Genomic DNA, 16,851 nt, shown 5'->3' with positions numbered 1-16,851 from the left:
TTTGTCTACCACATGATTACAATTGATCCATTTACAGTGTATAGATACATAAGGGAATAACGTTTAGTGCAAGGTAAAGTCAGCAAAGTCTGGTCAGCAAAGTCCGATCACACAATACCTTGATATTCAGGCACTGTCTTTGAGGTGAATGTAGACAAATATACTTTGGTTGACAGTGACATTAAAAATCATACTATGGTTCCCCAGTGGTAAATGGTCATTAATCTCATTACCTAATAGTTAACCATGATTTAATATATTTTAAATTGAAATATTTATCAATGCCCTCCAGAAAGATTTGAACTTCAGCCTTTATTTTGCATTTGAACAAAACCTGAATAGTATATTTAATGTCAAATCATAAAATGCCACAATTTCATGTATAAATGCTTCTAGGCATATTGCCTTATCCACAACCCAAGATTACAAAAATCATGTTAAACAATGTGGACTTGCTTAAATAACACCCTCTGCTATTAGTTCAATCGAGCATGCAATCAGGCAGTCATAAAATTATCAGATTACATTGGGCAATTAAAAGTATAATTTACCTTAATTAATGGAGTTCGTCCAAAGAAGAAACCAAATAGGTATGCCATGATATCGTTGCAAATTACAATTGAAATTGGTACTATAAACCTGAAAATAATTGTTTTCATGGATTAATTCATTAAATGTAATGCAACTTGAAAATCTTTACAATTTTCATTTAATCAACCATAACAAATATTGCACAATTTATCTAACAGGTCTAGGACATAGAAACATAGAAAATAGGCGCAGGAGTAGGCCATTCGGCACTTCGAGCCTGCACCGCCATTCAATATGATCATGGCTGATCAGGACACAAGAGAGAAATGTCCATTTCCTCTGGTGGTGGCCCGTCGGTAACGACGATGGCGGGTTGTGCAGTCTCAACTCTGGTGAGTTCTGTAGAGAAGAGGGCTGCACAAAAACCTGTGTGTGAATGAGTTTAAGGTGGAGAAGCTGTTGCACTGTAACAACCCCAGTGGTATGAAAAGTAATCACAGCTGGAGACTTCTTGGCTGCAGTGGATGACCATGTCGTCTTTAGTGCTTTGACTAGCCCTTTGCATTCTACAGTGCATTGCTGCATCGCCTTTCATAAAGATCTCTTCCGCCTGGTCCGCCAAAGCAGACTTTCCATGAAGGATGAGCATGTCCCACTGGTTGAACTGGACTACTTGGAACCAGTTGCAAGGCTACACCTTGACCTGACAGTAATTATATTGTTAAAGATACATTTCGAAAACCAATCAACTATTTCATGAACAATTTGGAAAAGACAGTAAACATAGACATCCTTACCTGCCATAAGATCAGGTGAATTCAATGATTCAATAAATTATGGGGGTAGTGGGAGGAAGATGGGTGCAGAGAAAGGAATGGATGGGAGTCAGGAAAGAAAAAAAACACAAACCAATATTGTTTTCTATAAAAATAGCATTATTTCTTCAGGAAAACAAAAAGAACAAAATCAACACAATTCACTTACCAAATCATGCCTTCAAATAAATTTTGGATCACCAGATGAGACTGAGTAACAATGATTAGTAGCGTTACATGAGTCCAGCCAAACTGTTAAGTATAATCAAACCACAATTACTTATTTTGTAAATTATACCTTTAATCAATTATATTTCAGCTTACTAATCACATTTGTGTTTCCAATGTAAGGCAACAAATGCCTGTTTGAAATTTAGCACATGAATTTATAATTTAGAAACTCATTTATCTCTACTAAAAATCTTTTTTTATTTAGTTTCTTGTTTCTTACTCAAAACCAAGTTATTTCCCCATTGTTTTGATAAGGATAGTGATATGGAAATAAGTAGAGATTGTCACCAAAGTTTATAATATTGAGGGTATGGAAAACTGAATAATGCACAAGTTCTTCCTGATGAAAGGTCACTAATCTGATATTGCAATTTTCTCTCCACATATACTCTGACAGTTTCCAACATATTCAAAGGAGACTGAACAAGTATGTGACGTTCAGCTAGATATAGTTTAGTAGAAAAGGGTACAGTTTAAGAAACACAGATTAGATTTCTAAGTTAGACATCATCTGCCTCCAAAGCCTGTCATAACATACAAAATTCTTAAGGGGTTGGACAGGCTAGATGCAGGAAGATTGTTCCCGATGTTGGGGAAGTCCAGGACAAGGGGTCACAGTCTGAGGATAGAGGGGAAATCCTTTAGGACCAAGATGAGAAAAAAAAAATTCACACAGAGTGGTGGATCTCTGGAACTCTCTGCCATAGAAGGTAGTTGAGGCCAGTTCATTGACTATATTTTAGAGGGAGTTAGATGTGGCCCTTGTGGCTAAAGGGATCAGGGGGTATGGAGAGAAGGCAGGTACAGGATACTGAGTTGGATGATCAGCTATGATCATATTGAATGGCGGCGCAGGTTCGAAGGGCCGAATGGCCTACTGCTGGACCTATTTTCTATGTCTATGTTTCTATAAAAGTTCACTGTTTTACCAATGATTCCCTTCTACATCCCTAGTCAATTGCAAGATTAAATAAAATATTCTGTTGAACTACAAGTAGAATTTCCAATTCCATATCCTCATCACAAGAATCACCAACGTCCATCGCTCGCATTATACAAATCATGATTACCCAGTTGAAATAGTACTCATACATCTTTCTTAACTGTAAAGAGAATTGTTTCAGTATTCTGTATAGTATGCTTTGCATTTCATTGTCTTCTATGAAAGAGATCATCCAAATACTGTTCATTTCCTAGCTGTATAAATCACTACCCCAAATATATTTTTAATTAAAAACGATTCAAATGAGCATTTGATTCTTCAATACCTCAAATTTGAAATTCATGCAACCCAATTTAAAATCACTGCATTACTTCCACCAATCTTTCTCCCGTCACACCCATTTGTTTGACCCAGTCTCTTCTGTAACAATTTTTACTCCACAATGGGGAAATGTATCTTTAATTGCCTAGATTCCAGTCTCTAAAAATGCCTTTAAACCCAAAATACAGATCTCTTTAGCTTGCAGCCTTAAGGGGCTGTCCCACTGCGGCGACCTAATCTGCGAGTTTAGAAGAGTTTGCCCTTGACTCAAACTCGCAGCATGGTCGATACATGGTCCTAGGAGGTCCTATGAGGTCACTGGAACTCTCCTTCATGCTTGAGGGAAGTTCTCGCCTACTCGCGCCCTCAGTTAGGTCGCGGAACATCTTTCAGTATGTTGAAACATTTTCTGCGAGTAAAAATTGGTCGGCTTGGTTCTTTTGAACTCGTAGTGCAGTGGAGTTGGGTCGCTATGTAGTTACAGGCAGTCGAGGGCAGCCGTAGACAATCTCCTTGGCTGACCAGTCATTTGAATTGGCTCATTGGAGTTTTCAGGACCAAGAAAAACCGACCGGTAATGTAAAATGCCAGCTGAACTTTATTATAAGTTGTCTGGCTTCTTAGTGTCTCCACCCATTCTCTCCCCCTTCTCTCCCGTTCCTCTCCCCCCCCCCCCCCCTCCGCGCTCTCTAAAGGACTTACCATACACTGTGCAGCCGGCTTTCTGTTCATCGCGGGTGTGAATTTCAGACAGCGCTCCCCCGCTTTCCCTGGCCCCTGCCTTTGCGATGTGTTTGTATGTGTGCGCAGTCGATCCAGCTCGTGGTTTCATCGCTGGCGGTCGATTCAGCACGAGGTTTTTCAGGCGAGTGCCCTCGAGCTTGAAAGTCGAAGACAGTCGCTGAAAGGTCGTGTCAGTGGGACAGGCCCTTTATCACCCACAAAAGGGACTGAAGAGTGTCTGCGCTGGCACTCATGGTCTTATCCGCGTATTTAATTATTCATGTTAAATATGAATATTAAATCTAATCACTTCTTGTAAATAAAGGATGTTTTGATAAAAGTCCATTGAATATTGAAAGCACTTCAATGCATTACAAAGATGATCTAAAACAAAGAAAACATTTCATCCACATACAGGGACTGTCACAGGTTTTATTTAGACAGCTGCATCCAGTTTAGTGTGAAAACTACTGGAGAAAGGATCATGATAGATAGATAAAGGGCCCTATGAATATCCAATTTAAGTCTTTAGTGTTAAATTTCTAAAGTTGGTCCACCAATTCTTTGGGGGGGAAATGTAGCCTTTTAACAAGATGATTAAGGTACAGAAAAATACTCAAGGTGTTCGACTGAGAGAGAAATTTAGAAAGACGAAGCAAAAAATTGCTAATGACTGCAAATACAATATACATTTGTTTGTTTATAATCAATTGTACAATTCACAGTGATCGGTCATTTGGGGATACTTGCCATTAAAAATAAAATTCTCATGGAGAGAGCAGGAGGATTTAATATTGCAGATGGTTTAATTTCTAAATACAAGACATGTTAAAAGTATGCCATAGTGCACAAATCCAAGAGTAATGGACAACAGTCTCAAGACGTTAAGAGTATCAGCAGTTGGATAGATGCTCACATTACGAAAAAGTATAATGTGGAATCAATGTAATGATGCGTGTATTAAGTCCAGTACTAACAAGTCTTGTAGAATTAGGACTATTTTCACTGAAGCAGATAGCATGATAATTCAGTGGCAGTGTTTAAAAATAGTTTGGCAAAGAAGAACATAAATGCCTGGCCTTGATTTTGCTAAGTTTTGATGACAACTCTAAACAAAAAATTTCTCAGTAAAAAGACCATTACATTCTATTTGCGCAAGATTCCACTATCTGCCAAGTGTTGACGGAATTCAGCGTGTCAGGCATCTATATAGGGAAATACACAAACATTTCAGGTCGGGATCCATCATCAGACTGATCCCAACCCAAAGCGTCTGTCCATTTTCCTCCACAGATGCTGCCTGACCATCCAAGTTCCTCCAGCACATTGTTTCTGTTCATTAAGTTGCAAGACTCTCATCCAGAGGTCCCAAACTTACTGAGCAAGACTATCAGTTCCATTGATAGTTTTCTCAGCTCCACTCTATGTTTGGATTCTCCACTGAAGTGGTTTGATGAGATTCTTCCGCCCTTATGCCGAGTGCATCTGCCCGTCCATACATTTGATTGGTGATTGTAGGAGTAAAGAAAAATATTTTTCTTTTGATTCAGCATTTTTTAGGGTTTAAGAATAATATTGATGTTTAATAATTAATGTTAATTTTATTTCATGTTTTTATAACACTCCGAACACCACAGAGTGTTGATATAAGGAAAAGGTTTCCCTGAGGTGTTTTGAGGATAGACCTTGATCTAACTCATCTACGTCACCCTTTACCTTGTTGAGACCCAGCAGCTACTCAGCTCTGACAATCTGCAGCACAAGATCAGTCTTCAGAATCACAAGGTACCAATTTCAGAAAAATGTAGAACACAGAAAAAATGTATTCAAAAAGAGTAAGAGAAGATAAGCAAATGAATTAAATTAGGCAGAAGCACATACAAAACTTTCTGATATTTCTGACTTATTTCCATATGAAGCAACCTCACTAAGCACACGCCAAACAATTACTGAAAATATATTAAAATGCAGAATGTTTGATAATTTTACTTATGTTTGAAGCAACCTCCTTAAGCACACTCCAATTACTGAAAATATATTAAAATGTAGGATGTTTGATTACTAGAAACTAGAAAAAACAAACCATAATAGATAAATACATCTCACAAACATGATTTACACATCAGAACTACCTACTGAAAATTATGGTACCATAACACACTTTTTACTAAATAAATATTTTGTGCCAGATGCATCAAATTGTAAGATGCGTGATAGATTTATTGGAAAACTTGTGTCTTCTGTCATTCAGGTAGCCCTATAATTATGTAACTGAGCTATTGGCTCTCTGCCACTTTAATTCCCCATCCCACTCACACCTCTGAATGGGGCTTCCCACATTGTTACTTTGAGGCCCAACACAACCTCAAGAAACAACACCCCCATTTTCATCTAAGCATGTTACAGAGTGCAATATTGAACTCGCCAGCTTAGATACCATGCTTTTTTTCTCTTTGTATCAGGACTGGTCATTTTTGCCTCCTCCTTTTTCTTTTCATTTCTACATTCTGGTCTGCTGGGCACAGCCCAGTTAGCCAGACAATATAACATTACTTAGGCATCATAACATAAGCAACAAATCCACAGACATAAGAACATTTTACGACAAAACGATCCAATGTTCATGGCTATATTATTTTAGCTTGTCACAGAAATTGCCTTTGGTCACAGAAATAGGCTATTCGGCCCTTTGAGCCAGCATCGCCATTCAATATGATCATGGCTGATCATCCAAAATCAGTACCCAGTTCCGGCTTTTTCCCCATATCCCTTGATTCCCTTAGCCCTAAGAGCTAAATCTAACTCTCTCTTGAAAACATCGAGTGAATTGGCCTCCACTGCCTTCTGTGGTGGATAATTCTACAGATTCACAACTCTCTGGGTGAAACAGTTTTCCCTCATCTCAGTCCTAAATGGCCTACGCCTTATTCATAAATTGTGACCCCCTGGTTCTGGGCACCCCCAACATTGGGAACATTTTTCCTGCATCTACCCTGTCCAATCCCCCAAGAATTTTATCTGTTTCTATAAGATCCCCTCTCATCCTTCTAAATTCCAGCGAATACAAGCCCAGTCGACACATTCTTTCATCATACGTCAGTCCCGCCATCCCTGGAATTAATCTGAACCTACGCTCCTCAAATTAGGTCCATCCATTACTCTCAACACCTTCCCTGCTACCTAGACGAACTGTTTTTTTCTCTTTTCAGTTCCGATGAAGTCTTCAATCCAATCCATCAACTCTTTCCACAGATGTTGCCTGGCCTGCAGAGCTTTTCCAGCATTTTGTTTTTATAATGCAAACAAATTGTTGAGTGATTTTGGTTAATTCATCTCCACACATCCAAATACAAAATGAGTAAATGTCCTTTTGTGAAAAGTTGTGTAGCAAGTCCTAAGGCACTGTCTCCTCTTAAAACTGTGTTCAAAGTTAAACATAAATTGTTTGGATAATGTTAGAGTATCCCACCTCTGTAAAAAAACTATCAGTATGATTATGCTATAAACCCCATTTCTGAGGAGAACTGGATTCAGAGTGTTCAAATGTAGAATTCTTAGCATGGTACAATGAAACATCTCTATGGTAATCTTAGACCAAAGTCTGTCTTCTTCTATGGAACATTGCCAATTATATTTTAAAATAAAGGATCAGAACATTATTGGCAATGCCACATTTTATAGACCAACACTAAAAAGGGTCCCCAAAGGCCAAGTTAAAAAATACACAATACTGGATCAGAAGAGGTAAGGATGGCAGCTTCCCTACCTAAAAAAAGGTACTAGAGAGTCAGATGGGCTTTTCAGACATTCCAGCAGTTTCATTGCCACCATTACTGACACTTGTCCTTTAATTCTTACTTCATGGAAGTAAGAATTCCACAGTTACTGAGATTTGAATGTCTCTCATTTATTTGTCCATTTATTTTATTCAGAACTGATAGTCCAGCAACAGAACCAATCTGACACCACACACACTAAATCTAAATATGGTCTATAATAAACTGCAATAAATATTTATAAAACTGGTAGCAATGTGGAAAGTCCCTCCACTTACATTAATAACTACAAAGGAAATATGGATACACACCATGAAAAACTGCAGTCGGTAATGTTTCTTCACTAAACTCAGTACAAACATGCAGAAGCCTGAAAAGTGACAGCAGGAAGTTTATTAGCCTTCTTAACACAAAATACAAACGAGTTATGGTGAAAGCCATTCTAATGTACTGGCTCATGCATCCTCCCTGCATACTTGCATAATCCCATAAAGTAGTTATTATAAGCAATTGCCATACAATGATGAGACAGCTGACTTGAAAGTCTTCAAATCAAAACTAATAACTTGACAATATCATATATCTTGCAGAACATACTGCAGCATAATGTATGCTGACTAACGGCAGTCTCCCGTATCACACACATTTGAATATTAACGGAGGAAAGATTATGTGTTCATTTTTGATAAAAACTAGGAACTTCTCTCTTCCCTAGAAATTCTAGAATCAATCTTTTTTTAATTATATGGAGGAACAAATTGTTGTTTCAGCAAAATGATTCAATGTTCATACATCATATAGAGAAATACAACCAAAATCACTAAATTTGTAAATGTATTTTAAAATCTTTTTCTGGACTGTCACGTCAGTTCAGGAATTCATGCCTGTAATTCCTTACATGGCATATCTACAATCTCAGCTGTGCCTTCATGTGAAGGTGGTCATAAGGAGCGTATTGCATTCTTTACAGTGAAGGAGGTAGGGAAGAGGAAAAATAAACTTTCAGAAAGCAACTTTAAAGCAAAACGACTGATTTAGCTGCTCAATCAAAACACTGGAAGTTTATTTAACTTTCTCCTAGCGACCACGCTGATCAAACCAAACTGAAATGGCGGAAACATTATTTAAAACCTGTAAGATTAAACGATTGGCCCAGAAGATTATTTGATGAATTTGAGTGCCAAATTGATAACAGGAGTGTAGGAACATGTTCCTGCCTCCAAATTAAAGGCAAACACAAGTTACCTTCAAATTAAACTGTAGCTCTCCCTTGCTACACAATATTTATCGTTTTGAATAATGTTCATATGAGTATTTTGAAAACTCATTTTAAAACAGCCAATGGTAATAATAAACATGTACGAAGGTGTCCCAAATAAAGTGAAATGATTGGACATTCAGAAGAAATCTATTAGTTATCATTTGTGTCACTTTAATGATCATATGGATTTACAATGTTTATTCCATTCTCCTCTTACATTTACCTTCTGGAAAATGTACAACCGCATTGTGTCTTAAACTTTTAAACATTTGCAGCATTGGGTAAAATCACAAATTAAATCAGTGTACCATTTTAGGATTCCACAGAGAGGTTAACGTAAATTCAAATTTTCGGTACCTTTGAAATTTCAATCACAAACATATGCACACTAATTTCAACACAAATGACGTCAGTTTTTAACTGAATTTATCAATTACATATCAAAATACAATCTTTAAATATATTAACAAAAACAAACAACAATACATTACTTGATAATCAGATGTTCATGCATACATGCCAAACACCTAGGTAGATTAATTTCAGTTGATTGATTTAATTCAAGATTGAACAAAATCATTGAACTGGTCCAGAAATAAGCAAATGAAGCATGAAATCTTAGATCAAAGAAAATGCTATTTGCTGATGTCAATTAAGTAACAAACATCTAATTCTTGCATAATATTACAAGCAATAACATCAATAAGCATGTTCCAAGTTCCCATATTTAAACCAAATATGTATTTTGACAAATAGGCAAAACAACTTAGTTGTGATTTTGGAATTTACAGTTACAATGCTATGTATTTTGAAAATATCAAATAAAATAAAAATAGAGTGCTACCAATTATTTCATGTTTTGAATAAATAGTTTTCATCCCCAAAATGCTCAAAAACAAAAAGGATTATCTTCCTTTTCCCTAAAATAATAGTGCAAATTAGTAACACTGTAATTCAAATAATCTGAAAATGTAGGGACATGCTATTTTTTTAACATGTACCATTTCAAGAGCAGCATCTGATACTTTTTTTCTTCAATTACATTTGTACATGATTTTCTATTTGGTGTGTTTAACACTATTGCATCCTTTATTAAACAGGTATAAAAATAATGGTATGAGAACATACATGGACTTATCTTGGAGTAAATGCTATCAGGGTCATTTCTGCTTTGCTAGCAAGGATCTGATTCAGACACAATAGGGGACATGGCTTCTATTTGTATTTTAACTCAGATCACTATTTCCAAAAGACCAAAAGCCTCATGAATTTTCCTTTCCCTGTCCATGGGTTTCTTTCTGCTATTAACATATCAACTAAATCATGGAACCAAGTAAATGTCTATTCTATTCTGTGTCTATTCTATCGAGCAGAGCTGCTTCAAGAATAAAAATATTGAATTGGAAGAAAAATCATTGTGCACAGCACAATTTAAAATTCTCTTTGCATTTACAACCAACCGTCTTGCTATATATTTCAGCAATCCAGTGTATTATTGCCATTTTTGATAGTGTGCAATCGATGTACATGAAAAACACCAAAAGGATGCCGAACAATGTTGCATTTTTGCACTGCCAAGAGTACACATTCCAAAGATGTGCAAGTTTGTTAATTGTCTATTGCAAATTTGGCTATTGTCTAATTGTCTAGTGTAGGTTCTTGGCAAATAGGAACAGAAAGGCAGTAGATAATCATTTTTGAGTGAAAACAAATTACAGAGATACAAGGATTCACAAAGAAAAATGACACTAATGGATTGCTCTTCTGGACGATAAAAACTTGAATGAGCAACATATTTTCCGCCTGTGTCATGTGAGCGTTGATAGATGACTGCAAGCATTTGGATAATTCGAAGAAAATACACTTACAACTGTAGTAACACCTCAGACTTGCATCACAAGAACCAGTTCCAGCAATAAAATAAGTAAATTAAAAACCTAAAACTGTTAGTAAATATATGCTGAACATTTACTCACCTGCTAGGTACATGGCAAAAGAGATGAAGCGGTGATAACGGGCTAGGAATTGAAGAGGCACTTCCTTTCGCACTAGACCACCAAAGTAATCAGCAACAGTTTCCCCGTAAAAGAAATAATTTACACATAGTAGAATGTACCTGCCAGAAAGAATTTACATTAGGCATCAGACCTGCAAATAAAATATTCAAAAGAAAAATCAAAGTGGCATTTGATAATTTCAGTATGGCAATATTATGACAATAATAACTACAACAATGACAATTAAAATTGAATCTGAATCTGAATCTGAATCAACTATCAATTTCTATAATTTCAAGTAACTATTAAAAAAAAATTAAACTAGTGCAATGTATATACAGTTATAATGGGTGACTTCAATCTACATATAGATTGGGTGAATCAAATTGGCAAGGGTGCTGAGGAAGAGGATTTCTTGGAATGTATGCGGGATAGTTTTCTAAACCAACATGTGGAGGAACCAACGAGAGAGCAGGCTATTCTAGACTGGGTATTGAGTAATGAGGAAGGGTTAGTTAGCAGGAGTGAGGAGGAGCCTCCTCTCTCCGGAGACAGTTTCACAACCTCCTCTCTAACTGCACACCCTCTGTGATCCCCCCTGCGCTCCAACTGTACGACCACATCCTTACCCAGACTCGATACGACAGCCACATTTGCTTCCTCGGGGCCTGCCTGCGCCATCATCTCATACCCCATGGCTTCCAGCTCCAGTTCCCTACTTCCCAGTTCGGACCCCAACCGGACCATCGGTACCGACTGGCCATCCACCGGTATACCCAGCAATTCTCCAACCGGGCACTGAGATCCACCCTGGTCGCAATGCGCCGGCACCAACAGGACCTCACATCGACGCTCCCTGTGCTTCAGGCCTCACTAACCCAGACCTGCAACGGACCCCAGCTGTATTTCATCCGCCGGAAGATCCACCTCTTTAATAAAAAATTCCTGGCCTACCTTAATTCCACCAAGGACCTTAAATTATCCCGACTCCAGGCCGCTCTCGACGCCTACACTCCGCGACTCGACCGCCCGCAGACTCCGGGCCCCAACTCTGGCCCGCATCGCCTGCCCGAGTCCCGCGACGCCATCTTGGCCACTAGGAGTGACTTCCATACTCACCGGGACGCCGCCTTCACCGACCTCCACATCGATGCCGCCGCCGACCCTCATCTGCCGACCGATGACGCCCAGCCTCGCAGCTTCTACGGTAACTTGGACTCCCTCCCCATCGCCGATTCCTCCGACATCGCCGCCCGACCCGACGTCGCCGCCGAACCGGGGCTCTCTCAACATGGCCGCCGCAACGCACCCGATTCATCTCGCCGCCGACCCGCCGACCATCCGCCCACCGGGACCACCCTCACATCGCCCGCGGACCCCGACTCAACTACCACTGGACTCCGACCATCGGATCCGGTGACCCGCGCCACTCGACTCCGACCATCGGGTCCGTTGACCCGCGCCACTGGACTCCGACCATCGGGTCCGGTGACCCGCGCCACTCCACCCCCCTCCAGCAACCCACAGCCGTCGCCTTACCTGGAGCCTGGACTCTGCACTGGGCCTGCAGCCTCCACGCTGCTTACTCCCACTCTCCTGGACTTAACTCCACTCGGTCCTAGCGCCCGTCTGCCCAGCCGTGCTAACCTCAGTGGCTGCTCCACTGACCCTCCCCCATCCCCCCCCAACCATGTCACCCCCGCTCTTCCCCACCCACATTACAGCCCTCTCTCCCCCCCACCCCCTGACCACCCACCACTCCTCCAACACCCACAACCCCCCCCCCCACACATCGCCCCGTCCCCAGTCCACCCACCTGCCTTCCTCTGGCCCCAACTCCCACCCCTGCCGGGTGTTCACCATCCCCCCGACCTCCCCCTCTCCCCCACCCAACGGTCTGTCCTCAGCAGAGGTCTTACCTTTGTCCCCCTCCGCCCCCATCTCAATGAGTTCCGCGCCCACCATGACTTGGAGCGCTTCTACCGTCGTCTCCGCCTCACAGCGCACTTCCATGGGAAGGAGTCCTCGCCCCCCAATGATGACCCCTTTTCCCGTCTCCAACGCACCCCCTCCTCGTGGAACCCCCCTCATAAAGTCCCGGCTCTGGAACTCTTCATTCAGAACTGCCGCCGCGACGTCAACCGCCTCAACTTCTCCACTCCCGTCTCACTCTAATCTTTCCCCCTCTGAACGCACTGCCATCGAATCACTCCGCAAAAACCCAGATTGGGTCATCAAACCAGCCGACAAGGGAGGTGCCGTGGTAGTCTGGCGCGCCGATCTCTACAAAGCTGAGGCCACGCGCCAACTCTCGGACCCCTCCTCCTACTTACCCTTGGACCATGACCCCACTGACGAGCACCAGGCCACCATTTCTAGCACCATCACCGACTTCATCAATTCCCACGCCCTACCTGACCAAGCCTCCAACCTCATCGTTCCCCAGCCCCGCACGGCCCGTTTTTACCTTCTCCCCAAAATCCACAAACCCGGCTCTCCCGGCAGACCCATTGTCTCTGCGTGTTCGTGCCCCACCGAACTCATCTCCACATACCTTGACTCCATCCTATCCCCCTTGGTCAAATCCCTCCCCACCTATGTTCTAGACACCTCAGACACTCTCCGCCGCCTCCACGCATTCCACTCTCTGGGCCCTCACCCCCTCATCTTCACCATGGATGTCCGGTCACTCTACACCTCCATCCCCCACCAGGATGGCCTCGGAGCCCTCCGGTTCTTCCTCGACCAGAGGAGCAACCTATACCCAGCCACTGACACTCTCCTCCGCTTAGCGGAGTTGGTCCTCACCCTCAACAACTTTACATTTGACTCCTCCCATTTCCTCCAAACACAAGGCGTAGCTATGGGCACACGCATGGGCCCCAGCTACGCCTGCCTCTTTGTCGGGTACGTTGAACAATCCATGTTCGAGACGTACCAGGGCCCCATCCCTGACCTCTACCTCCGTTACATTGACGACTGCTTTGGCGCCACCTCCTGCACCTACACACAACTGACTGACTTCATCCACTTCACCACCAACTTCCATCCGGCACTCCAATACACCTGGACGATTTCCGACACGTCCCTACCATTCCTTGACCTCACCATCTCCATCGCAGGGGACAGACTCCTGACCGACATACATTACAAACCCACTGACTCACATGGCTATCTGGACTACACGTCTTCCCACCCTGCCCCCTGTAAAGACTCCATCCCCTACTCCCAATTCCTCCGCCTACGCCGCATCTGTTCCCAAGATGAGACATTTCATACCAGGGCATCGGAAATGTCCTCGTTCTTCAGGGAACGGGGATTCCCCTCCGCCACCATAGATGAGGCTCACACCAGGGTCTCATCCATACCCCGTAACACTGCTCTCTCTCCCCATCCCCGCACACGCAACAAGGGCAGAGTCCCTCTGGTCCTCACCTTTCACCCCACCAGCCGGCAAATACAACACATAATCCTCCGCCATTTCCGCCACCTCCAACGTGACCCCACCACTCGCCACATCTTCCCATCTCCCCCCATGTCTGCCTTCCGCAAAGACCGCTCCCTCCGCAACTCCCTCGTCAATTCTTCCCTTCCCTCCCGCACCACCCCCTCCCCGGGCACTTTCCGTTGCAACCGCAAGAAATGCAACACCTGTCCCTTCACCTCCCCCCTCGACTCCATCCAAGGTCCCAAGCAGTCGTTCCAGGTGCGACAAAGGTTCACCTGTATCTCCTCCAACCTCATCTACTGCATCCGCTGCTCTAGATGTCAGCTGATTTACATCAGTGAGACCAAGCGTAGGTTGGGCGATCGTTTCGCCGAACACCTCCGCTCAGTCCGCAATAACCTACCTGACCTCCCGGTGGCTCAGCACTTCAACTCCCCCTCCCATTCCCAATCCGACCTCTCTGTCCTGGGTCTCCTCCATTGCCAGAGTGAGCAACAGCGGAAATTGGAGGAACAGCACCTCATATTCCGTCTGGGGACCTTGCGTCCTTATGGCATTAACATAGAATTCTCCCAATTTGGCTAGCCCTTGCTGTCTCCTCCCCTTCCTTAACCCTCTAGCTGTCTCCTCCCACCCTCCCATCCGCCCGACCTCGGGCTCCTCCTCCTCCTCCCCTTTTCATTCTTTCTTTCCCCCACCCCCCATCAGTCTGTAGAAGGGTTTCGGCCCGAAACGTCGCCTATTTCCTTCGCTCCATAGATGCTGCTGCACCCGCTGAGGTTCCCCAGCAATTTTGTGTACCTAGGGTTAGTTAGCAGTCTTGTTGTGCGTGGCCCCTTGGGTAAGAGTGACCATAATATGGTTGAGTTCTTCATTAGGATGGAGAGTGACATAATTAATTCAGAAACAAGGGTTATGAACTTAAAGAAAGGTATCTTTGAGGGTATGAGACATGAATTGGCCAAGATAGACTGGCGATTGATTCTTAATGGGTTGACGGTGGATATGCAATGGAAGGCATTTAAAGGCTGCATGGATGAACTACAACAATTGTTCATCCCAGTTTGGCAAAAGAATAAATCAGGGAAGGTAGCGCATCTTTGGACAACATGGCAAATCAGGGATAGTATGAAAACAAAAGATGAAGCATACAAATTAGCCAGAAAAAGCAGCCTACCAGAGGACTGGGAGAAATTCAGAGTCCAGCAGAGGAGGACAAAGGGCTTAATTAGGAAAGGGAAAATGGATTATGAAAGAAAACTGGCAGGGAACATAAAAACTGACTGCAAAAGATTTTATAGATATGTGAAGTGAAAAAGATTAGTTAAAACAAATGTAGGTCCCTTGCAGTCAGAAACAGGTGAATTGATCATGGGGAACAAGGACATGGCTTACCAATTGACTAACTACTTTGGTTCTGTCTTCACTAAGGAAGACTTAAATAATCTGCCGGAAATAGCAAGACCGGGGGTCAAATGAGATGGAGGAACTGAGTGAAATTCAGGTTAGCCGGGAAGTGGTGTTAGGTAAATTGAATGGATTAAAGGCCGATAAATCCCCAGGGCCAGATAGGCTGCATCCCAGAGTACTTAAGGAAGTAGCCCCAGAAATAGTGGATGCATTAGTGATAATTTTTCAAAACTCTTTAGATTCTGGAGTAGTTCCTGAGGGTTGGAGGATAGCTAATGTAACCCCACTTTTTAAAAAGGGAGGGAGAGAGAAAACGGGGAATTACAGACCAGTTAGTCTAACATCGGTAGTGGGGAAACTGATTCTAGCAGAATCAGTTATTAAAGATGGGATAGCAGCACATTTGGAAAGTGGTGAAATCATTGGACAAAGTCAGCATGGATTTATGAAAGGTAAATCATGTCTGACGAATCTTACAGAATTTTTCGAGGATTTAACTAGTAGAGTGGATAAGGGAGAACCAGTGGATGTGTTATATCTGGATTTTCAGAAGGCTTTCGACAAGGTCCCACATAACAGATTAGTATACAAACTTAAAGCATACGATATTGGGGGTTCAGTATTGATGTGGATAGAGAACTGGCTGGCAGACAGGAAGCAAAGAGTAGTAAACGGGTCCTTTTCAGAATGGCAGGCAGTGACTAGTGGGGTACCGCAAGGCTCAGTGCTGGGACCCCAGCTATTTACAATATATATTAATGATTTGGACGAGGGAATTGAATGCAACATCTCCAAGTTTGCGGATGGGTGGCAGTGTTAGCTGTGAGGAGGATGCTAGGAGGCTGCAAGGTGACTTGGATAGGTTGGGTGAGTGGGCAAATGCATGGCAGATGCAGTATAATGTGGATAAATGTGAGGTTATCCACTTTGGGGGCAAAAACAGGAAAGTAGACTATTATCTGAATGGTGGCCGATTAGGAAAAGGGGAGATGCAACGAGACCTGGGTGTCATGGTACACCAGTCATTGAAAGTAGGCATGCAGGTGCAGCAGGCAGTGAAGAAAGCGAATGGTTTGTTAGCATTCATAGCAAAACGATTTGAGTATAGGAGCAGGGAGGTTCTACTGCAGTTGTACAGGGTCTTGGTGAGACCACACCTGGAGTATTGCGTACAGTTTTGGTCTCCTAATCTGAGGAAGGACATTCTTGCCATAGAGGGAGTACCGAGAAGGTTCACCAGACTGATTCCTGGGAAGTCAGGACTTTCATATGAAGAAAGACTGGATAGACTCGGCTTGTACTCGCTAGAATTTAGAAGATTGAGGGGGGATCTTATAGAAACTTACAAAATTCTTAAGGGTTGGACAGGCTAGATGCAGGAAGATTTTTCCCGAT

The 16,851-nt window shown here is 42.5% G+C and overlaps 1 protein-coding gene across 1 annotated transcript in view; it reads right to left on the bottom strand.

Moving 5' to 3' along the window:
• Positions 1-16,851, bottom strand: part of cds1 (CDP-diacylglycerol synthase 1) — a 157,511-nt gene that overhangs the window by 29,276 nt on the left and 111,384 nt on the right. Inside the window, exons 5-8 of the mRNA XM_033024092.1 lie at positions 10,578-10,717; positions 7,652-7,710; positions 1,516-1,598; positions 552-639 (exon numbers count right to left, since the gene is read on the bottom strand). Coding sequence (XP_032879983.1) covers positions 552-639; positions 1,516-1,598; positions 7,652-7,710; positions 10,578-10,717 — 370 coding nt within the window. The remainder of the gene's footprint in view (positions 1-551; positions 640-1,515; positions 1,599-7,651; positions 7,711-10,577; positions 10,718-16,851) is intronic.

This window comes from Amblyraja radiata, chromosome 1, assembly GCF_010909765.2.
Source record: "Amblyraja radiata isolate CabotCenter1 chromosome 1, sAmbRad1.1.pri, whole genome shotgun sequence".
NCBI classification, from domain to species: domain Eukaryota; kingdom Metazoa; phylum Chordata; class Chondrichthyes; order Rajiformes; family Rajidae; genus Amblyraja; species Amblyraja radiata.
This window is presented reverse-complemented; position numbering and strand designations above follow the sequence as displayed.